This window comes from Acinonyx jubatus, chromosome C1 (assembly GCF_027475565.1).
Source record: "Acinonyx jubatus isolate Ajub_Pintada_27869175 chromosome C1, VMU_Ajub_asm_v1.0, whole genome shotgun sequence".
In the NCBI taxonomy this organism is placed as follows: Eukaryota; Metazoa; Chordata; class Mammalia; order Carnivora; family Felidae; genus Acinonyx; species Acinonyx jubatus.
The window spans coordinates 106342795-106366147 of record NC_069381.1 but is presented as its reverse complement, the minus strand read 5'-3'; the positions used below and the strand labels follow the sequence as shown (position 1 = coordinate 106366147).

General features: G+C 45.7%; 1 protein-coding gene across 1 annotated transcript; it reads left to right on the top strand.

Moving 5' to 3' along the window:
- Window positions 1-774: 774 nt before the first annotated feature.
- LOC106966432 (serine protease 40) lies at window positions 775-10166 on the top strand. Its single transcript, XM_015062547.3, has 5 exons — window positions 775-933; window positions 1748-1910; window positions 4330-4604; window positions 6189-6355; window positions 9677-10166. The coding sequence occupies exons 1-5, from the start codon at window positions 810-812 to the stop codon at window positions 9992-9994; spliced, it is 1047 nt and encodes a 348-aa protein (XP_014918033.1). The 5' UTR covers window positions 775-809; the 3' UTR covers window positions 9995-10166.
- The last annotated feature ends 13187 nt before the right edge of the window (window positions 10167-23353 follow it).

Genomic DNA, 23353 nt, shown 5'->3' with positions numbered 1-23353 from the left:
GGTGGCAGATTTAATTAGCAAGAGAACTTAAATATGAAGCTTGTCTTGGGTGTCCTTGAAGCAGCTCCCACTTGGTGGGCAAAGCATACATTCCAGGGCCAGGGGGGAGTGAGGGGCCTCTTTTGCCTGGATCTAGCTCTAAGATCAACCAGTGGTCATATCCTCTCAGTGACCTTCTCTAACAGATGAGACTCTGAATTTTGAGTTGATACTATAATGGAATGAGACTCTTGGGGACCTTAGAATATAGTGAATGATTTTGCATTTGGGAAGAACATAAGTTGTTGGCAGCCAGAGGTTGAACTCCACATACAACCCATACCCTTGCATAATGCCCTCTTGCCACCTGTGACTATAATGAAATATCCACCCCATTACTATGCCATGCTGTATTGCTCAAGTGAGTTTAAGAAAGAGATATTATCCATAGTGGGTCTGACCTAATTATGTGAATGGGGGAGGGGTAGAAATGAGTGCATTGGATCTTGAAAGCCAGTTAGAAATATTTGGTGACATTATATAAGCACATGACCTCTGACCATTAGTGCATATTCCTAGGCATACACCATAACCACGCTGTGTCTGCCATCAAACTGGGGTCCCTTGGCAGAAGACTCTATATGTCCTCTGCTTCCCCATCAGCCTAGGGGCTCTGGCATCGTGTGTGGGCCCATTGCCTCCTCCTGGTACCCACACAGGCTGCAGGGCAGGAGGCGACACTCCCCACAGAGGGAGACGGTTTCCCAGCAGCCCTTGCGGCCTCACGTGGCGCAGGCCCCTCATCTGGGAAGACGACGTGGACTGGCCCAATGGCAAGCGCCCGGGCCGAGGGCTCAGGCCCAGGCTGGCAGGGGGCCTGCGTGCTGGCCACAGCCCTGCTCTGGCTGTGCCCACTGTTGCTTCGTGCTGAGCCCGAGGGAACTGCTGCGGATGGTGAGTGTGGGGGGGAGTATGGTGAGGGGCGTCAGGTTCCCCCACCTCTCAAGTGTCCCTCACCCACCCCACCAGCCAGGAGGACCTCTACCTGGCTGAGTGGGGCCCTAGAATTCCTGGGTTCCCCTTCCGCACGGTCAGGGAGACCCATGGCTGAGGAGACCAGGGCACCCCCTCTTCTTGCCAGCTCTTTCCTTCTGGATCTCAAGCCTCCTCAGTTCAAGAGCGGAGGTTCATCACTGGCCTGTCTGTGTGGACCCCCAAAACCTCTTCATTTTAAGAACAGGATGCAGTGCTTCAGGAGAATTATCAAGCAAAATGTGCTCCATTTGGCCTCAGTCTCCCTAGAATATTGGACTGAGGTGGGAGGGGTACAACCACTTAATCCTCAGTGGCCCTGAGTAAACAGCATCCCTAAGTAAGTCCTTAGTTTCTGGGACTTCAAATAATGGTGTGCTAGTTAAGTGAAATAAGGTCTGGTGAAGCACCTGGGGTAGCACCACTTCCTGGTCTTGACTTGCGCACCCCAGTGGTATGCAGATGTGTACTCTGCAGGTGCCTGCACCACAAACCTCACCCCCACCCTTCTTACTGAAACCCACAGGCTGCTTCCTTAGTACTACCATCACCAGCAAAGCCAGGTGGCTCTTTGTTACATGAGCCATGTCTCTTCACCCTGGGCCTTGGATTTCCCAGCTGAAAAGTGAGGAGGGGCCACGGTGGCCCTGTGTCCTGTTGATGCTGACATCCAGAGACACCAAGGCTGGCATCCATAATACCTCATGGTGCCTCATGGGTAGGATTGTCTCCACAGTGTGTGGGAAGCCAGCAGTAACTGGGAAGATCTTTGGTGGCCAGAATGCACCGGACCGTCGGTGGCCATGGCAGGCCAGCCTACTCTACCACGGCAAGCACATCTGTGGAGCTGCCCTCATAGATGCCTACTGGGTGATCTCAGCTGCCCACTGCTTCCAAAAGTGCGTGTTCCCAGTGGGCCCAGTGACTCGAGTGGGATTGGGGAGGGAACACAAGATGGACAGAACAGAAGGGGGAGAATGATGTCCCAGACCTTTTTCCCTAGGCTTTGTTCCTGGCCACCACCAGGTGTCTGTGTGCACTGTTGCCCCTGCCTTTGACCGAGCATTCCCCTCTACTTGGAATGCCATCCCTTCTCACCACCTTACTCCAGTCTCCTGACTCTCTGAGTTCACATCTCCCAGTACAAAGGCCATTTACCTTATCTCTTCCTTCAGGGATGTTCCCATCTGTCCCCCTCCTCACACTTTGGTAATACCAAGATGGTATGGCTGTCTCAGCTACATGTACATTACTTGTACATAGCTAAGTGGAAATTAACTTTAACTGTGATTATCAGTAAGTACTGGAAAACAAACTTTAGTTCCAAAGTCATTGCCTCCAGCCCAATTTTTGTCTTCTTTAAATTTTAGGATTCTGAGTCCTGTTCCCACTCAAGGTAGATTCTGCATTCTACATCTTGCCCAGCTCTAGACAGGCCAACAAGATGTCAGTGGGTTTGTTTCCTCTTGTGCAGATGGTAGTGGGTGTGTAGTATCCCTGGCTGGACATATGGCACAGGTTTTAGGCTTTAAGTCAGAGCAATGGTTCTAGGGTCCCCACTTTCCAGGGCTGGGGGAGCATTAGAGCCTGGACAAATTGGGCAATTATTTTGTCCTCTTCCAATCAGGCTGTTCAAAGGTCATCATTAGCACAACTGCCAGAGGCTTCCCTGGGTCCTAACCACCTGCACATTCTAGCACATTTTTCTATGGAAGCATCATGGGACTCTGGCTGTTTAACCAGCATCCAGAAATTCCTGTCACTTCTGTAGAAATATGTGCCTAAGAGCAACTGTGTTCACCACTGTCTCCATAGGCCAGAGTGAGGCATGAAGCAAATGGCCTCTGTCCTCGGATGGGACACAGATAGTCAGGAGAGTGGGCTGCATCTCAGGTGTATCCTGAGCTTACTCTGTGCCCAGAGGGAGCGGGGAGAATATCACACTTGAAGTCAGAGGAGGTAAGAGCCACTGGCATCAACTGGCTTTGAGAACCACTTGGGTTCTGTTCATTTATTCAGCACTCGTGGGTGGTAGGCCCCTTGTGAGGCCCACCGTGGAGGATGTGGAGATGCAAGACCCACCTTGAAGTTTCTCATCCTATCAGGAAAGTGATACATGAACCCAGCTACTGTGCTGCAGGATGGAAAGACCAGAATATGCAAGAGGGTAGATCCTGAGCCAGTGTCAGGAGAGGTACCATGGGTTGCATCAGAGGAGGGGCTTGGAGCTAGTACAGCCTTGTGGGAGAAGAATGCAGTCACATGGAGTCTGGGCAAGGGAGCAGCACGAGCAGACCACGTATGTTGGAAAGCTGCTCACGTTCCAGAAGCAAGTTCAGTTCCATGTGTTCGCCTGTTTGCTTCACACAGGCTTATTGAGTGCCTGTCTCCAGATGGGGTTCATCCTTTAGGGAAGTCTGAGTGTGAAGAATGGGAAGAGGGAATGGATGATTCTGCACTGAGAAATGGGGTCTTTGAGAACCACTCCAAGCCATGGGACCTTCCAATGGTTCTGGTCAGAGCTGGGAAGGAGCCAAGTTTCCTCTGTTCTAAAATGAAGGGGTATAGTTTGCTGTGCCCCAATGTTTCTTTCCAGCACTGAGATTCTCTGCTCCTTTGATTTGGGGGCATACTGGGGAAGCCATCAGAAACTTTCTTTTTTTTTTTTAACGTTTTTTATTTATTTTTGAGACAGAAAGAGACAGAGCATGAACGGGGGAGGGGCAGAGAAAGAGGGAGACACAGAATCGGAAGCAGGCTCCAGGCTCTGAGCCATCAGCCCAGAGCCCGACGTGGGGCTCGAACTCACGGACCGCGAGATCGTGACCTGAGCTGAAGTCGGCCGCTTAACCGACTGAGCCACCCAGGCGCCCCAAAAATTTTTTTAACGTTTATTTATTTTTGAGACAGAGAGAGACAGAGCATGAACGGGGGAGGGGCAGAGAGAGAGGGAGACACAGAATCAGAAGCAGGCTCCAGGCTCTGAGCCATCAGCCCAGAGCCTGATGCGGGGCTCGAACTCATGGACCACGAGATCGAGATCGTGACCTGAGCTGAAGTCGGACGTTTAACCGACTGAGCCACCCAGGCGCCCCCAGAAACTTTCAAAGGACAGATTTCCTGAGGCAACAGACAGACAAGAATCCAGCCCACCTGATGAGAACATTAGGAAGGGAGGAGAGAGCAACCTCTGGAATAATGGTGATGTCTGGTTGCTTATGGGGTTGGGAGAGTTGGGGGTAGGCAGTTAGGTGAGAGTGCAAGGGTGTTAGCCCAGTGCTCAGAGGAGACAGGTGATAATACAGCCTCTCACAACAGGTCCCATGAACCATCTGACTACCAGGTCCTGCTAGGGTACCATCAGCTCCAACATCCCACTGAGCATAGCCGGCAGATGACAGTGTATCGAGTCATTGTTCACAATGACTTTAACAAGCGCTACTACATGGGCAGTGACATCGCTCTGTTGCAACTGCATCTATCTGTGAACTTTACTTCTCACATCCTCCCTGCCTGCCTGCCGGGGCCTACCATGAAGCTGCCCCTTCACAGCAGCTGCTGGATAACCGGCTGGGGGATGATCACTGAGGATGGTGAGTAGGAGCAGGGCAGGCAGGGAGGGTAGTGGTGGAGGAAGGTGTGTTAACCATTGTGGGGCCCTTCCAGCCCTGATACCATTTCCTTCTAAAGCTTCAGTTTCCTTCTGTCATGCTTCAAAAAGTCTGAGCATATCTAACTTTTGGAATCAAGAACTTGGGCTCTTTGACTCCAAGCCATTTAGGATTCCACTCTGATTCACAGGTCCTGCATGAGACCATGTCAGGCCCCTCCAAAGCTTCATCAGGCACCTCTTGGGCTTTCCCTACCATGGAAGGTACTCAGGGAAGCATAACAGTAAGGAAATGAAAACAAGTTTGCTTGTTGGCTTGAGAGGCAAAGTTGGGTGTTTCTGGATTAAGAACATATTCCTATGTGAATCTCACTTCCCCTCATCCATTAATTCAAGTAAAACTTGCCTGTTCTGCCAGCTTGCTGGGCTTGTACATTTTTAGGCTGAGAGAGGAGAAATGGTGGGCAAATATTTTTTTAACACAATGGAAAATGCTTTTAATTTAGGAAAATGTAACATAGAGTGAAAAAAGCAGAATGTAAATTTGCTGTGATTTATAGGGTCATAGGGTCATGATCTGGCAGAGTATCTCACTGGAGGTATTTGGGGCAAGATTTTCTTTGCTGTGTTCTGGCCACAAATATCAATCACACTGTCTAGTCATGAAAACAGCCAATGCTTCAACATTTCCAAAGACACCCTCTTGGGAAGCACTGTCACTCATTAAGAACCACTGGCAGAGCAAGGAGGATTCTGCAAAACTGGTCGGAGGGTAGGAATTGGGGTATGAGGGGAAGTTGCAGGCTAGAGCAGCCAGCAGGTCAGGGAGCATCTGACATCAATGATAGACTCAGCCTGCAGCTGTTCTGTCCTCTCCCTGACCACAGTTGCTGGGCCTGGGTTGTCCCCAAGGACATGTGAGAGCTGTACATGGCAAGCACTCCACAGGACGGAGCTGTCACTGTGACACTGAAAACACCAGTCTGATCTGTGAGCAATCTGTGGAAATAGAATCCACATGGAAAGCATCCACAGACCAGCTGCTCGTTGAGGCTGGGCCATGTCTTATTTGACATACTACCTCACCCCACCCAGCATCCATTAGGTGCATCACTGGAACCTGGGCCAAGCTAGGACTCTCAACTTCCACCCTCCACCTCTACTTCTATATCTGCATAGCTGCCGGATTAATTATTTTCAAAACACAAGGAGACCCTTCAGTGGTTTCCCAGTGTGCTTGAGAGAAATCCAAACTCCACATACTGGTGAAGAGGCCTTGCTCGCTCTGGACCCTGCTGTGACCTTGTCTCATTTTTTTCAACTCCCACGCCACTGCAGCCACCCAGACCTCCCTCCTGGCACTTCCCACCACAGACCCCTCACCTTTGCTCTCTTGTCTGCCTTAAATGTCTTGTCCCTTCATCTTTGCAAGTCCTCTGAGAGACTTCCCCAATCCTGTCAGTTGGAAATGGCAGCATGTCCATTAGCAGGCCGGTTGGGGAGGTAGCTAGCCCTTCTCTCAGGCTCCAACCCACATCTGACCTTCCCCCACTCCTGACCCCTGCAGATTTCCTGGCTGCACCATTTCAGCTGCAGGAGGGAGAGGTTGGCATCATTGACAGTGAAGTCTGTAAAATGTATTTCCAATCGCCAGACTCCAGCAGCGGTGAATATTCTATACACGAGGATATGTTTTGTGCTGGGGACCTCATGACAGGAAAGTCCATCTGCAGAGTAAGTGAGATTGGCTCTGTTTATCAAGTGGGAACTCCCCTCTCTCTTTGTGTCTTCTCTGGATCCTGCCCCTGACTTCCTCCTCCTAAGCTCACCCCAGCCTGAAGTGTCAGAACTGAAGGTCAGAAGACCCCAAAGAATACTAGTTCATTCCATACATTTCTTTGTTTAAAAAAAAACGTTGTTGAAGAATAGCATGCATAGAAAAGGGCATAATTTAGACATGTGCCGTTTGATGCATTTTTAGAAATTTGCACAATCAGGGACACCTGGGTGGCTCAGTCTGTTAAGCATCCGACTTCAGCTCAGGTCATAATCTCGTGGTCCATGAGTTTGAGCCTCATGTCCGGCTCTGTGCTGACAGCTCAGAGCCTGAAGCCTGCTTCAGATTCTGTGTCTCCCTCTGTCTCTGCCCCTCCCCTGCTTGCACTCTGTTTGTCTGTCTCTCTCTGTCTCAAAAATAAATAAACATTAAAAAAAAATTTTGGGGGCGCCTGGGTGGCTCAGTCAGTTGAGCGTCTGACTTCGGCTTAGGTTATGATCTCGCAGTTTGTGAGTTCGAGCTGCATGTCGGGCTCTCTGACAGCTCAGAGTCTGAAACCTGCTTCGGATTCTGTATCTCCCTCTCGCTGCCCCTCCCATTCTCTCTCTCTCTCTCTCTCTCTCTCTCTGTGTTAAAAATGAGTAAACATTTTTTAAAAAATTAAATAAAAAAAAAAAAGAAATTGGCACAATCACGTATCAACCAGCACCTCAAGAATCCTCCTGATACTTCCTTCCTGTTACTAACTCCCTGAGACTAGTCCTGGCTTCTGAAGCTCTGTGGATTAGTGTTGGGACTTACCTACATGGAATTATAGAGGATGCATTCTCATCTGGTCAATATTATGTTTCTGAGATTTATGCATCTTGTGTGTAGTTTACATTGTTCATCTTGTTGCTGTATGGTATCCAATGTGTGAATATACTACAATTTTATTTATCTATTCTAGTCTTGGTGGCATTTGGATAGTTTCCACTTGAGACCATTACAAATAGATTTGCTGTGAATATCCTAGTGCATGTGTTTTAGTGCACATGGGTTCACATTTTGGTTGAGTATAACCCTGGGAGTAGAATTACTGTGCCATAAGATATGCACAGGTTCGTCTCTCACAGGTACTGAAGAGCAGCTTTCCAATCCACTGGTACCAGTTTGCACTCCCCCCAGCAGGGGCTGACAGTTGTGTTTGCTCCACATTGCCTCCAGTACTTCATGTTGCCCGCCATTTTCAATGTGATTTTTAATTTGCATTTCTCTGAGAATTTCTCTGTGAATAATGAAGATAAGCACTTTTTTCATATGTGTATTGCCTCTTTTTAAAAGTGTCTATTCAAAATTTTTTGCCATTATTTCAATGAGATTGTGTGTCTTTCTCATTGAATTTTAGAATATGAGTATGTTATTGAGTATATGTATTAAGAATATTTTCTCCTACTCTGTGGAATCCTTCTATTCTATGGTGGAGAAACTGAGACCCAGAGAGGAAAGTGGATAGCTCAAGGTGAAGTGGCATGATCATAGTCAAACCTACAAAAGCTTGGAGCTATGGCCCCCACATGCTTCCTCATACAGAGCTCCTTCCTCTCCTGCTCCTTTTGCTACCTCTTTGTCTCTCTCCTTGACCATCTCCCATCAGCTGAAAAACATACTGTCATGATGCCCATCTTAAAACACCCTACACATACCTTCCCTTTTCCCCAGCTCTCTGCCCTGGGCCCTGATTCTCAGCCTGCCTTCCCACAGGGCTCACCCACTTCAAGGGCCCTCTCTGGATTACTCACTTCTCTTTCTTAGCCTCAGCCCATTCTATCAGACTTTTGTGCTCGCCCTTCCTCCACAGTTTTCTCACCAAGACAGCCAGATGCCTAGGTGCACCTCTGACCTCCTCCCACTTGGTGCTTGGTCATGCACCCTGCAGCACATCCCATCATACTTGAAGGGCAGCCCCTCTTGTGTCTCCTGCTTTCTTCCTCCTCTTTCTGACCTCCACACACCAAGGACCCACCACTCAGCCCTTATTCTGCTTTTCCTGCCTTGCTCCATTTTTACCTTAAATGGAGGGAAAGGGTCAGGTAGGGCAAATCTGTGCCTCACCATTTCTTGCCTGTCTTTATCAGTCTCTTTCTGCTGCAGTAGTTCATGACTGGTCTCCCTGTGCTGATTTCTGCCCTGCCACATACTGTGCTTCACCCAGCCCCAGAAATCCTACCATCCTTTTAGAATCTGTATCAGGTCACACTACCTCCCTGCTGAGTGTCCTTCAATGTCCCTTCATCCATACCCTCCCAGCTGATAAGCCTGGGCCTGGCCCTGCCACTTCTCAGCGTCACCTGTGCCAAGCAGGCCGCCTACCTGTGCCTGCAAATTCCAGGTCAGGCCTTGCTCATCCCTCCCATCTCTGCTTAGAGGCTCTCTGATGGTCCAGTTAGGGCAGCCCTTCCTGCCATTTACCACCCCCTGGGTGCCTCTGTTCCACATCTTGCATCTGTGCATGGTGTGTGCTGTACTGTCTGTGTTCATGTTCTGTGTCATATCAGTGTCTCCTACACACAGGGTACTCGGTCATGTTTATTCAACAGAAGGCTGGAAGGGTGCTATGTTTCTTTGGTCCCTACTTTATAACCCATGAGATAGAAGCATTATGCCCAGTGGTGCCTTCCTGCCTTGGCGTCCTGACCTCAAAGTCCTTAGCATTTTTCTGGGACCCCCTTGGGCTCCCTGCCATTCTGACCACCCTACGTTTGGACTTGGGATCACTTCTTTTCTGCTGAGCACATTTAACAGTTTGTGTTTTCTAAAGAAGCTCCACAAACCAGAGACCTTAATAAGTCAAAAACAAATGCCCAGGTGGGATGTTGTACTGGACTGATAATTACCCAGAGGCCTGCAAGCCCCATGGGACTTCAGGTGGTACCTTCACTCACTTAGGATTGGAAGCACAAAGGGCTGGTGTCCGATATCTGGAGTCTGCCTGCATATTCTGATAGGTCTATGACTGCCAGCTTAGAAGGATGCTCAGAGTCCCCTCCACAGGCTTTGTGAAGTGAGCTCCAAAGCCCTACCCTTGCGATTTTGATCAAAGAGGTCTGCAGTGGGACTCTGTGTCTGGATTTTTCAAATCCTCCATGTAATTCTGATGAGAACAATTCATAGCCCCACCTTGACATGAGGCTTCCTAAACTCCACTCTGGTGGAGGGCAAAGGCACTTCACACTGTCTAAACCATGTGTGTCCCCCTCTATTTTGGTCCCCATGACTCATGCTGTCTCTTTCCTCAGGGAGATTCTGGAGGCCCCTTGGTCTGCAAGCTGAATGGTGGCACTTGGTTTCTGATGGGGCTGTCTAGCTGGAGCCAGGCCTGCCGCTATCCCATAGACCCCAGCGTCTTCACCAGGCTCACCTACTTTTCCCACTGGATCAGTGAGAAGCGGAGCACCTTGCCCAATCCTGATCCTTCTTTTGCTCCTTCTCAGGACAAACCTCCTATTTTGAGTGACTTTTCTTCTCTGGGCACTGTCCACAAGCCCAGCACCTGCATAACCATTGTGTCTTTACAGACCTTCCTCCTACTGCTGATTTTCCTAAGGATTCTGTGACAGACCCTGTGATGCCCCTCCTGGTCCTCCCCAACAAGCTTGTTTGCATTAATGACAACAGGCTCTACATTCTTCTTAAATGTGTCCATCTCTGAGCAATTCTGTCCATCTGAAGCTTACTCCAGGCCTGATAAAATTTTAAAAAATATATTAAAGAAGCTTCCTGCTCCTGCTTCTGACCTATCAGAGCTACCTTCTGTCCCCACCCTACTGTCATTCAAGCTCCTTGGCACATGAAGTTCTCCCCGCTCCCTCAGCTGGGAGTAGAGAAGGGCAAGGACACTGAGGGCCTGGCTAGCTATCTGGAACTGAATCACTAGCCTTGAGGAGTCTTCCAAAGAGCTGTCATGGCTTAGGGCCCAAGGCCTCACCCCATGGAGGAAATGGCATCCCCTAGGTCCCACAGAACACTAATGGCCAGTGTGATAGGGACGGGTCGCCCTACGGGTGGATGATTTGCCCTGAGCTGGAGATGAAGAAGGATACTCCAGGCCCACAGGTCACAGAGGTTCTATTTGAAAGGCTCTATTTAAAGTAGACTGTGAAGGGCTCTGGCTACCAGGCTAAGGTCCAAAATCACAGGTCAGCTGCCCTCAGATCTCTGCTGTTAGTCTATTCCCCTTGTACCCACAGTACCTGTCCTCCCCCTATCTCCAGGGGCCCAGCCCCCCACCCTCTGGGAACCTGTCATAGCTTGTGGTTTGGCTGACCCAGGACTTGCTGGCCCAGCACTGAGCCTTAAGCCATGTCCTGAACTGTCCCCTACAAATATGTCTGGGTTACAGAATTGTAACTAGTTAGCAGAATACTCAGAAGAGTCTCATAACCACAAGACCCACCCTGAACTCTTGGTGATCAGGGAGCAGCCCTCAACCATTGCAGATCCACTGTATCAAAATGCCATCAGGTGTTCTGTGCAAATTCTTTCCAATCTTGTCCCCCAGATAGCCTGGACTCTCACCAGCAGGTGAAAATAGGTGAAGTCACATCCACATGGTCACCAGAATCTTGCTGGCTTTAAGCCCTCTGCTACTCATGCAGAGGTTTTCTTCCCAGCTCAGCAGTGTCTGGAAGTGATAAAAAAAAAAAAAAAGCATTCTCTCCCTATTAGTAGACTCAGTTATGGGGCTTCCTGGCTGGATTGCTGGGCCCGGAGGTGGGAGTCAGCACTTAGTTCAGATTTGGAGCATTATCTACCCACTGCCCCTAGAACTTCCACTTACCTTCAACCCATGGTGGCTTTGTGCTGACTGTGCTGGGTTTCTCTCCCACAGTGACTTCTGCTTTGTCCATCAATAGCCATGTTTCTATGTGAAGCACCGAGTGGTGTGACTGTTGGTCCTGCATGAAGTTTCTTGGGTCCCCTAACTCAGTAGATGCAAATACATTTCCAGTCCACTCTGAAGATCTGCCAAATCACAACTTTCCCTGTTACAGCCAGCTTCAATGTTTGGTATTATTATCCATGTTTGATCCCTTTTTACAGACCTTAACCCAAGATCTAGCATGGTTAAGTAACTTGTCTGAGGTGATGTGGGTAGTAAATAGCAGAGCAGAAATTCAAACCCAGATTTCTTAAGGAGCTCAGAGGTCTTCCCTCTAATGCAGGCCATTCTCAGGCACCTCAAGCCCTGTGTGATTTCCTCTCTCAGGTTAATTTTGAGAGGTACCTTGAGAGGCTTGGGTTAACTGTCCCAAGTGTGGCCCTGGTCAGTGACAAGGAAAGATCCCAAATAACAAGACTGATGTCAGGGTGCAGAGCAGGTCTGGAAGGCCAGTAGGACTGGGGCTGGGGAACAGGCTGGGAGTGCTGCTGAGGTGGATTTCACCAGACCCGCCATCAGAAGCTCCCAATGGGCTGCTAGGTCGCACTCCCACATCAACCCTGGATGAGCAGGGGAGGTGAGAAGGAAATGTAGAATCAATAAGAAATCCTAGAGGAAGTAAAGTTTTCCTGAAGTGGCCTGTAGCTGGGTTAAGAGAGTAGGGCAATGATAGGATGGGCTTGAAGGCTGTTTGCATGTCCCACTCTCCCCCCATCCGATACCGTGTGACAAATGCTGCCTAATCTTTCTCAGGTGCCAGTGTATTCCAGGGTGGCTGTGTCAACTAGTGTGTAGCTTCTGATAGCCATCTTGAGTACATGCCCTCCGTGCCCACACTTCTACCCCTGAGGTCAGGGGGAGTACTACATGGGGAGACTTGATCCTTCCACTATGATTTCTTCTAAGAACTTTAATGTTGAAGCCTTGGCTGCAGAAAATGCCTGGCAGATATCAGTATGGAGGAGAGGTTAAGAGTGGATTTTTGATGCCTGGGGCCTCTGGTCTAGGGTCACCCTCCCTTCTCCTTGAACTCACCAGGACTTCTGTCCTTCTCTGGTATACTGTACCAAAGAGTGACAGAGTAGCTGCTAACCCATGGGTTATATGAACACATGTGCCAAAATAACTGCACAACTGAGAAGTATGATTGCCACATAAGAAATACAGAAGATTGGACGTTATATGTTATTTGAGATAGAATTATTAGAAGAGACAGACCACCAAAAATTAATAAATGCAATAAATATCCTTATGGATATTGGAAAATATTATTAGCAATAAGACCCAAGACAAAGAAACCACAGGAAAGAACCAAGTCAAAATATTGTGTATGAAAAATACAATGGTTGAATTAGAAGGCACAACAGATTGGATGAGTAACAGGTAAACACAGATGAAAGAGGCATACAGTTGCTACTTTGTGTAGACATTACAAAGTATGGACTTTGGAGCTGGCACACTTATGGTAGGATAATGTGTGGAGTTTCTTTACAAAAGATCTAATTTCTAAGGTATGGTTGGGGATAAGGAGAAGAGGAGGCCAGTGCAGGAGCCTGGCATAAGCTCTGCCACCCCCCACTCCCCCCACCCCTGGCCCTAAGGAACAGGGAAGGGAGAAGAGGAGCAAGGACTGACAGCTGAGGGACATAGCTAACTGAGGAAACCTCACAAATAGGGTTTTTGTGGAAATAAACACTGTGACCACTTCTGTCACCTCCTCAGATCTTCAGCTGAGTCTCCCCTCTGGTTGAACCCACTGTGGCCAGAGAGAATAGGAACCTGTCAGGCCTTCCAGCTTGCACTTCTACCCCCACAGAAGGAGTGGGATGGGGTGGAGAGTATGCCTGGAGGGACAGACAGGAGATAATTGCTACAGGGGGTCTAGATTACTTGGGTCCACTCTCCTGCTAAAAAAAAAAAAAAAAAAAAAAAAGAAAGAAAGAAAGAAAAGAAAGTCTTTATTAATTCAGTAAAGAAAATATTCATGAAGTACCCGGCTGTCTCAGTTGATGGACCATGCAACTCTTGATCTCGTGATTGTGAGTCTGAGCCCCACACTGGGTGTAGAGATCACTTCAAAAAATAAGATCTTATGTAAAGAGGCAAACCTAGAAGTTGACTCTCACCTATAGAGAACAAATTGATGGTTGCCAAAGGAGAGGTGGGTGGGGTCATGGGTTAAACAGGTGATGGGGATTAAAGAGGGCACTTGTGATGAGCACTAGGTATTGTTTTGAAGTGCTGAATATTGTACACCTGAAACTAGTATTATGCTGTAGGTTAACTAACTAGAATTTCAATAAAAACACACAAAAAAGTAAAATAATAATGAATAAAATAATGAATAAATTATTTGAATAATTTGATATTTGAAAATTGAATAATTTGAAATTTGAATAATTTGAATAATTCGCCAGGTATGTTTTGATTGCTCATTGAAGTAACCCTGGAAAAAATGGAAAAGAGTGGGGTGGCAGAAGCCTTTTACCATACAAAAAGAGAAATTTCAGGGGCAGAAAAAAAGACCAGGCAGAGAATCAAAGAAACTATAAGGCTTAATCCAGAGAGAAACAGAGGAAAATAAAGAAAAAGGAGATACAGAAAATATGTAAAAAGAATAAAAATGCCTTCAGTTTAAAATTCTCCACCAATAATACGTTCCTAGAAAAGTTGGCAGCATAAGGTTGGCAGGGATTTTCTGGGCTTAGTGACAATATAAACTAAACTCATTTTCTTTTTCATGGGTGAATTAGATCAGGAAGTTACAAATGAGTGCTTGAGCTTGGAGAGCTGGGCCAGGCTCTAATTTGAATAGTTCAAATAAGTTATTTCATTAGTAAATTAAATGAATAAAAATTATAATGAATAAAATAAAATCCTTTTTAAAAATCTTCGGGGCGCCTGGGTGGCTCAGTGAAGTGTCTGACTTCAGCTCAGGTCATGATCTCGCGGTCTGTGAGTTCGAGCCCCGCCTCGGGCTCTGTGCTGACAGCTCAGAGCCTGGAGCCTGTTTCAGATTCTGTGTCTCCCTCTCTCTCTGACCCTCCCCCATTCATGCTCTATCTCTCCCTGTCTCAAAAATAAATAAACGTTAAAAAAAAATTAAAAATCTTCATAAAGACATTGAAAAGGTAGGAAGAGAGCAGGGATCTGCCAGGGCAAATTCTGAGAGAAAAGCCTGCAATCAGAATATAATCAGAATATCTGATACCGAAAGTTATTTTTGTTGCAAGGATATATTCTTACAGCTCATATGTGGGCCTCAGGAGACTTCTGCAAAGACCATGGGAAGGAAGCTCTATTAGACAGGGTTCTCCAGAGAATCAATTAATGTCTGTATATAAATATATAGGATCTATATCTATACATCTACACACACACACACACACACACACACAGATTGATTTATTTAAAGGAATTAGCTCATGATTATGGAGACTAGCAATCCAAAATCTGCAGGGTGGGCTGGCAGGTTTAGACTCAGGAAGAGATGATATTGCAATTCAAAGCTATATTAATTGTATTTTTTGTTTTCTGTATTTTATAATAACTTGAAATCTCAGTGGGGGTTGACCACGGAGAGGCTGTTCCACACCTAGAGATAATAATCAACTGGGAACATACATTTCATATGCAAACCAAACCAAACCGAAGTCTGTACCCCCAATGCGTCTGTCTTACTCTCACACACCAAACCAATATTTTTCCCACCTTCAAAGCTAGATGGTAGACAGAGACCACCCATATAGCCCAGAGCCTGTTGACATTATTCCAACTGACCAGTCCTAAACTGCTTCCTCTCGCCTGCCTTACTTTGTCCATGCAAACCACAATAAAGCGCTGGACTGTGCTTTCACCTCACTCCTGCTTCTGTCTCCTGACCAAACAGGTGTTTCATTATCATGTGGCCCTGTGTGAAGTGGCATGTTCACTCTTCTCGGGAAATGTAAACAACAAAAATCCCTCAATGGTATTTACCTCTCTGGGCCACCACATAGTCACCTCCATAAATTAAAATCACACAGGTATTTTAACACAAAGTCCAAAGGTTGTCAGGCTCGAGACTCAGGAAGAGGCAACGTTTCAGTTCAAGTTTGGAGGTGGTCTGCTGGCATAATAACCTTCTTCCTCTGGGGCAGTTAGTCTTTTGTTCTATTTAGGCCTTCAAATGATTAGGTGAGGCCCACTTACATTATGGAAGGACATGTGCTTTACTCAAAGTCTGCTGATTTGTGTTAATCTCATCCAAAAAAACACTGTCACAGAAACATCTAGCATAATTTTTGACAAATATCTGAACACTGTGACCCAACCAAGTCAATACATAAAATTAACTATCTCAAGAATTTTATGGGAAATGTTCCGCATATTACACTGGGACCCCAAAAAGCCTAACAGGATAAGACACACTGGTCTCCTTCAAGCCCTAGAGCCTGCAGGGAAGGCCACATTGGCACTGAGTTGAAAGCAAAGAAATGGGTGGATGTACCCTTGCAATTTGACTGGCTAGAGCTCTGTCAACCAACATCAAGATGTGAATGTAGTTTGAGGTGGTCTGTGACCAATAGGGCTCCAGCCTCCTGGCAGAAGCAAATGCTGAGCTTCCCTAAAGGAGGGTACATTCATTCTTGATATAAGAAAATCACTGCAAGTTCTTCCAAGAATAAAAACCAGCACATGGTCAAATAGAAGCAACCATGAACTGAAACAAAACTCACTAAATAAGAACTAGAAGATATGAGAGAAAGCAGAAATGGACCAAGATTTCAGACTTTGTAAATGCCAAAGATTACATATACCTCTACTTGTTCCCCTGTGTCTGTTAGCTTTTACATATCTCTACTCATTTCCCTGTATCTGTTTTTACTGAATAACAAATGATCTCAAAACTACCAGCAAGGAGTGCCACTGTGGCATGGCTCTATGGTCCAACTCTCCAGTGAAAGTGGTGAAGATTGTTTTCAAAAATTAAAGTGTTCAAAAGTGGTCCTATGGACATATAACAAATGGAGAAAAATTTATTCAAGAAAACCTACAAAAACTTAGTAAGAATGGCAAGTCTGTGGCACTTGAACCACACCTACTTCCTCCCTTTCCCATTCCCAGATCAGCATGACACAAAGTCCACTCCAGATTCCTGCAGCCAAGGACACAGGGCTCCCTGTCCCCCAGTTAGAGGGTTACAGCATCCTCTTGGGAGAGGCAGGATGTCAGTCTTTCTTATCCTGACCCCAGCTACCTATGAAGTTCTGGGCAAGTGTGGCCAAGAGCTTGGGGATCTTTCTACCATCAGCCCCTACTCTGGAGGAAGGCTCTACATTGGGTGTGCTGCACTAAAAATACCTGTTCTTGCCCTGGACTTTAAAGCAAAGTATCTATGCGCAGATTGGCAAGACAAGATGACCTGAGGCTACCACCCTCCTTCCCCCATATCATGGAGCATCTAGCTCCTAAAACAGGGTGATAGACAAGTGTGTCTGTCCCCAGAGCTCCAGTTCTGGCTCAGAAATTTGGTCCAGGGAGAGAATCAGGCTATACAACAAAGAAATCTGAAGCTCTTCCCAACAGAACTGACTGTTTACAATGGAATGTGGGAAAATTCAAGCTGAAGGGCTTCCTCAGAAATAATGGATTTTGTGGCAAAAAGCAATTAAGAGACTGGTAGATTTATTTGAGATAAAAGTTAAACTGCAGGGCAGCTGGTTTACTGGAGAGAACCAGGGCAAGAAGCAGCTAAGAAAAGCCCTCCTGGAATCACAACAAATCTGAAACATTTACTTCAAAAACTATCCCCCCAAAAGAGCTTGAATCTAATTGGATCAGGTCAATTCTATATGACACACTTCCCATGGCTTACTGTGCCCATGTCCCTGAACCCCCAGGTGCATGTGCCCATCTGGAGAACCTCCTCTGCTGTCCTTGTGCACATACTCTGTTATAAGTCACAAGCTCAAAGATAAAAATTACTGTGCTACCTGCCTGTGAAGCTGGGTCTGCCTGACTGTTCTACTTAACTGCCTTCCTTGACATCCAGGGAAAGACCATGATCCCATAGTCACTTGGCTGCACATTTGAGAGCACTCTGTACCATAGCCCTTCTGCCACCCTGTAGGACTCTGCTTGGGTGGAAATCCAGCCATCTCTACTCCTCCCTTGACACATGCTCCTTGATGCCTTGGCTACAAATCTCCTATTCTTATCTCTTCTCCTACATTCTTTCTCTCTGGCTCTGCCTATCCTTGGGGAAGTGAAACTTTTCTGCCCACCACTTGGAAAGCGAGTACAGGACAAGTCCGTAACTTGATTATGTGAATACCCAATATCCTAGAAGTTACTTAGATCAATGGTCTTTGCCGGTGAGCCCTGTTGAGGCCCAGAGAGGTGACAAATATGCTCATGGGATGTAGTCAGCCAGCCCAGTGCTCATCTACATGTCACATATTCTGTCATCCATGAATCAAGCCAATCTTTACTGGAAGATTCTAGGACAGGGCTTCTGTGGGGATCAAATTTTGAAGGGGTCTTGTATGATGTAGCTCTCATCCTTTAGTGAAGAAAGATCTCTTGAGAATGTGTTTCAGATGGAGCTGTGACCACAGGTGCTTGAGTGGCTCAGTCAGTTAAGCGTCCGACTTCAGCTCAGGTCATGATCTTATAGTTCATGGGTTCAAGCCCTGTGTCAGGCTCTGTACTGACAGTGCAGAGCCTGGAACCTGCTTTGGATTTTATGTCTCCCTCTCTCTCTCTGCCTTTTCCCTGCTCATGCTCCCTCTCTCTCTCTCTCTTAAAAATAAATAAACATTGAAAAAAAAAAAGATGTAGATGTGACCCTGGTTCGATGACTTCCCGCACTAACAGTCTGCTGGCAGTGAGACGCAGAGCACCCTGGGCATGGCAGTCTGCGAGAGCATTTCTGAACCTCTGGAATGTGAATATTCCTCTCCATATGCAGAGGACGAACATTTATGTGCTGTAAGCCACATAATTCTTAGCTTACATGTCTATTTTCAAGAGACCGAGTAATCAGAATCATAGCATAATGTGGCTGACGTTTTTTATGTACACTTGTTAAAAATAAAAATAAGTAAAAATTAAGAGTTCTTTCTTTTTAGAGGTTATTTCCAAAACATTACTTTTATATATAGTATGGACAAGTATTTAAGATAATACTTAGAGGCTCTGTGGCTTACACAAGATCTGGTGGGGGAGCCTGGTGTCTGTGCCTGATAATAGCAAAAGCCATTTGCTGATGAAGTTGTAGGCCCAGTTAGACATGGTTCTGAATCTACATGACTAGGGATCCAAAGAGCTAGAATCAAAAACAGCCACTTAAGCACTAAAAATAAATTGCCATAATAAAAACCATATCCTTTTGAAAGTAGGCAAATCTAAAATAAATAAAGTAATAACCTTCAGACTTCGACATGCATCAAATGTCCTTCCTTTTCTCTTTTGGAAAGTTGAGTGTTATCTCCTACATGAAATCTTTATCAGCTATGCCTGGAAGTGTCACCTCCATAGGACTTCGCCTGTATACTTTTTAACATCACTTTTGACATTGTAATATATAAGAGTTTGCCTAAGACTGTAAGCTTCTTTGGGCTGGGATCTTCATCTTATTTGATTTTCTCTAAAAACCTAGTAGAGAAAATTGTATTTGCTAAACAAATGACCTATTCTAATTTTTAATAGAAAATGAAAATTAACAACTCTAAAATCAAAAGACTCAAATATAAATAACAAAGGAAAATCCATGACTAAAATAAATAAGAAATTAAAAATTAATGATTATAAGAATAAAATACTTATTAAAAGTAAGTTTAGAGATGCCTGGGTAGCTCAGTTGGTTGAGCGTCCAACTCTTGATTTCAGCTCAGGTCACTCTCTCATGGTCCTGAGATCGAGCCCTGCATCAGGCTCAGTGTGGAGGTCTGGAGCCTGCTTGGCCTCCTCTCACTCTACCTCTCTCTTTGCCACTTTCCCACTCCTGCTCTCTCTCTCATTCTCTCTCTTAAAATAAAATAAATTAAAAAAAATATTTTTAAATAAGTTTAAAATTCTAAATTGAAATAATTAAAATATATGCATATAATTGAAAATAACTTCAAAGTTAAATGAGTCTGAAAGTAAATAATCCATTTAGGGATGCCTGGCTGGCTTGGTGAAAACATGCAACTCTTGATTTTGGGGTTGTGAGTTCAAGCCCCATGTTAGCTATAGAGATTACTTAAAAATTAAATCTTAAAAAAAATAGATATCCATTTAAAGGAGTAACTGTATACTTGGGGAAGATGAATGCAGCTGTTCCTTCTAAGTTGTACAAGTTGCTCCTGGTATTAAAGGACAGAATCAAAATAGAGCAGGACAGTGCAGTAGGAGTAGCAGGAGGCACCCTACGAGTGAAGGGTAGGGGAATACAGCTAGGAAAACTCCAGAAGCAAGCTGCCATGTTTTCAAGCATTTCACAGCAACAACAGGAGAGAGAGCCCTGGGAGATTAGAAAGTCTGTTTAAATCATACTGCTTTTGCACTATCAACAATAGCCAAAGTATGGAAAGAGTCCAAATGTCCATCGATGAATGAATGGATAAAGAAAATGTGGTATGTATATATATATACATATATATATATATATATATATATATATATATATATATATATATATATAATGGAGTATTACTCGGCAATCAAAAGAATGAAATTTTGCCATTTGCAACTACGTGGGTGGAACTAGAAGTTATTATGCTAAGCGAAATTAGTCAGAGAAAGACAAATATCATATGACTTCACTCATATGAGGACTTTAAGACACAGAACAGATGAACATAAGGGAAGGGAAGCAAAAATAATATAAAAACAGGGAGGGGGACAAAACACAAGAGACTCTTAAATATGGAGAACAAACAGAGTGTTACTGGAGGGGTTGTGGGAGGGGGGATGGGCTAAATGGGTAAGGGGAATTAAGGAATCTACTCCTGAAATAATTGTTGCACTATATGCTAACTAATTTGGATGTAAATTTAAAAAATTAAATCAATCATACTGCTTTTGAGACGCCTGGGTGGCTCAGTCAAACGCCTGATTCTTGATTTTGACTCAAGTCATGATCTCGAAGTTCATGAGATCAAGCCCCGTGCTGAAGCATGGAGCTCACTTGGGATCCTCTTTCTTTCTCTCTAAATAAATAAATAAATAAACTTAAGAAAAAAATGAGAGGCAGAATGACCTTAGTGGCAGTCACCAGGGAAATTGCCTCATAATAATTTTTTAAGAGCTTTCTTGGTTTGGGGTACTTTTCATTTATATAAAGATATTTTTTAAACAACTGGTAGGGGGCTCAGTCAGTTGAGTGTACGACTTCAGCTCAGGTCATGATCTCAGGTTAGTGAGTTCAAGCCCCACATCGGGCCTGCTGCTGTCAATGCAGAGCCTGCTTCAGATATTCTGTCCTCTCTCTCTCTGCCCCTCTCCCACTCATGCTCTCTCTCTCTCTCAAAAAATAAATAAATAAATAAACATTAAGAAAATAAATAAACATTAAGAAAATAAATAAAGGAAACAACTGGTAGCAAATATTGTGTAATGTAAAACTTCCAACATCAAAAGTAAAGAATGTTCACCAAACTAAGTCTAGGTCCACACATTCAGGAACTAAATAACTGGCACTACAGTAGCTGACTTGGGAGAGAGGAGTGTTCAGGAGGAGCCCAGGGGCACCTCTGTTGTTGGCCTCATGACTTAAGGCCCCCAGCGGTGGACATCTCCAGCCCCTCTGAGGCCTCTGGTCACCAGTGCCCAAATCTGTAGCACAAACAGGAATCCACGGGGGTCAGAGTGATGGATGGAAGAGGGTGAGTGTGTTGGGTGTGTCTTAGCCCCTGGGAAGGTGACCTTGGCCCCTAGAATCATCCGGGGTCATATGCACAAGGTACTGAGACCTATTTGCTGCTCTGTACTGAGTGTGTGATCTATCAACACACAGAGCCATTCACCCCAGGTGATGGGCAGGGCAGCCTTCAGAGGACTGGTACCCTGGAGAGTGAAATAATGCAGGGCAAATGGGAAAACTCTAGGTCTCCAGGATGAGCAGTCTGAGTCCCACGGACCTGGGCTGAGTGAGGAGCTGCCTGTCTCGGGTCTCATGGAACAGGAGTGGAAGGGATGACCCTTTCTTTTCCCCCACCCCTCCACCCAAGACAGTCCTGCCATGAGATCTGCACTTTAAAAGTGGTTAGCTCGCAGGGGCGCCTGGCTGGCTCAGTCGGTTGAGAGTCTGACTTCAGCTCTGCTTGTGGGTTTGGGCCCCCCATCGAGTTCTGTGCTATCAGCTCAGAGCCTGGAACCTGCTTCAGATCCTGTTTCTGTTTCTACCTGCCCCTCCCCTGCTCATGCACTGTCTCTCTGTCTCTCTTTCATATATAAATAAACATTAAAAAAAATCTTAAAAAAAAAAAGTGGTCAGCTTCTTGGAGTGCTTCCCTTTTGCCCTAATAAGGATTTTTCTTTCTAGCACAACCACCAAACCTTGCCTGTACCTTTCAGTTAAAAAAATATATATTCTTATGCAGTGGTAATAAAAACATAAATTCTATGGCTTTAGTATATTCCAATGTGAAAATGTCTACAGGAGATGCTCCTTTTTAAAATGTAAGATATCTAGTTATATTTGTTTATTTACAAAATGAAAAACACATGAATACACTTGTACTCCTACCCTTTAAACACATTTCAAGTTAACTTTGGTTTTTCACCCTCAGGTTTTTGTATTTTGTTTGACTTTTACACACCAATGAAAAAATATACAGGACTCCAGCTTTTGAAAAATTGTGTCACGCTGTAACCATAGGCCTTGGACAGGGCTCTATAGAGGCCTTGGGACCCCAGGGCTTGGGCTACTCCCAAGTGTACCATGTGGGCTTTCCTGCTTGCATGGGAGGGGGCCCTGGGTGCCTCTATGCTGCTCACCATTTTCTGAGATCTGAAGCCACAGAACCCAGTACTTAACTGTGGATGCTCCATGCTGACCTTAAGAGATTGAAGGATGGGGTTGGTTCCTGCAGGACAAGCAGCTCTCTTCACATGGAATATGTAACAGCAAGTTCTAAAGTCACTGGAAGGTGGTTCTGCAGGTACCTATAACCTTCTCCTCCTAATTAAGGAACTATTAGAGGTCTAGCCATGCAACCTGAGGGACTTTTATGGAACAGACATCCACTCCCTGGGAGGATGTTCTAATCCTTCACTTGATGGCACTGATCCTCCTCCTACAGTCATACACAATAGTGCCCATCCCAGTGCTCTCCTTGGTTTTGTTGGTTTTCCTGAAATGCCAAAAAGAACATGAGGAAAGCACCAAAGTATACATGAACTTGTTTGCCTTCTCTACTTCATCTCACTTGCTCCACATGCACATTTCTGCTACTTTATCACATCCTTTTACTACTCAGTCCCTTCTCTTGAGTCCATGACAAGAGAATGTCTGGAACTAGACTCCTGCTGGAACAGAGTTGACAGAGCCACCCAATGCAGGAAACTTCCTGTGTAGGGAGTATCCAGGGCCCAGCCAGCCCTATTGCTGCCACTTCAGCAGGATGGGCCCAGTTCTTCTGACTCTCAGCCCTGTTCCCTGTTCAATACACTCCTGTGCAGCTCAGCACTCAGAAACCAAGGACATACTAGGAAAGTGGGTGAGGGGCCTGGAGAGAGATTATTTATAGACACTGATGACCCAATGACCTCAATTGCCTGGATGAGACCAGGTCCTTCAGGGTGAGAATTGTGAGAGAAGGAATGGGGAAGAGCTACAAAGAGGAGCCTATGACTAAGAAAGAGAATTAAAAAGAGACAGAAAAAGGAAATAAATCACATGCAGGTTGCTACTGTTTCTGAATCTTTGGATTATGTGAAGTACAAGGACAGCAGCCCTGTGCTGGGCTCAAAGCAGCTGCCCAGGACAGCATCTGTGAGGCAGGGAGATGTTCTCTCTGCACAATCCAGCATGGTGGTCGCTGGCCACAATGGGTAGGTTGACAAG

What these genes read in the sequence shown, in the direction of transcription:
- LOC106966432 (XM_015062547.3), top strand. Translation starts at nt 810, where the DNA reads ATGGCAAGCGCCCGGGCCGAGGGCTCAGGCCCAGGCTGGCAGGGGGCC. An exon ending in CGAGGGAACTGCTGCGGATG is followed by an intron (nt 934 to 1,747) that starts GTGAGTGTGGGG and finishes TTGTCTCCACAG; the next exon opens with TGTGTGGGAAGCCAGCAGTA. An exon ending in GCTGCCCACTGCTTCCAAAA is followed by an intron (nt 1,911 to 4,329) that starts GTGCGTGTTCCC and finishes CTCTCACAACAG; the next exon opens with GTCCCATGAACCATCTGACT.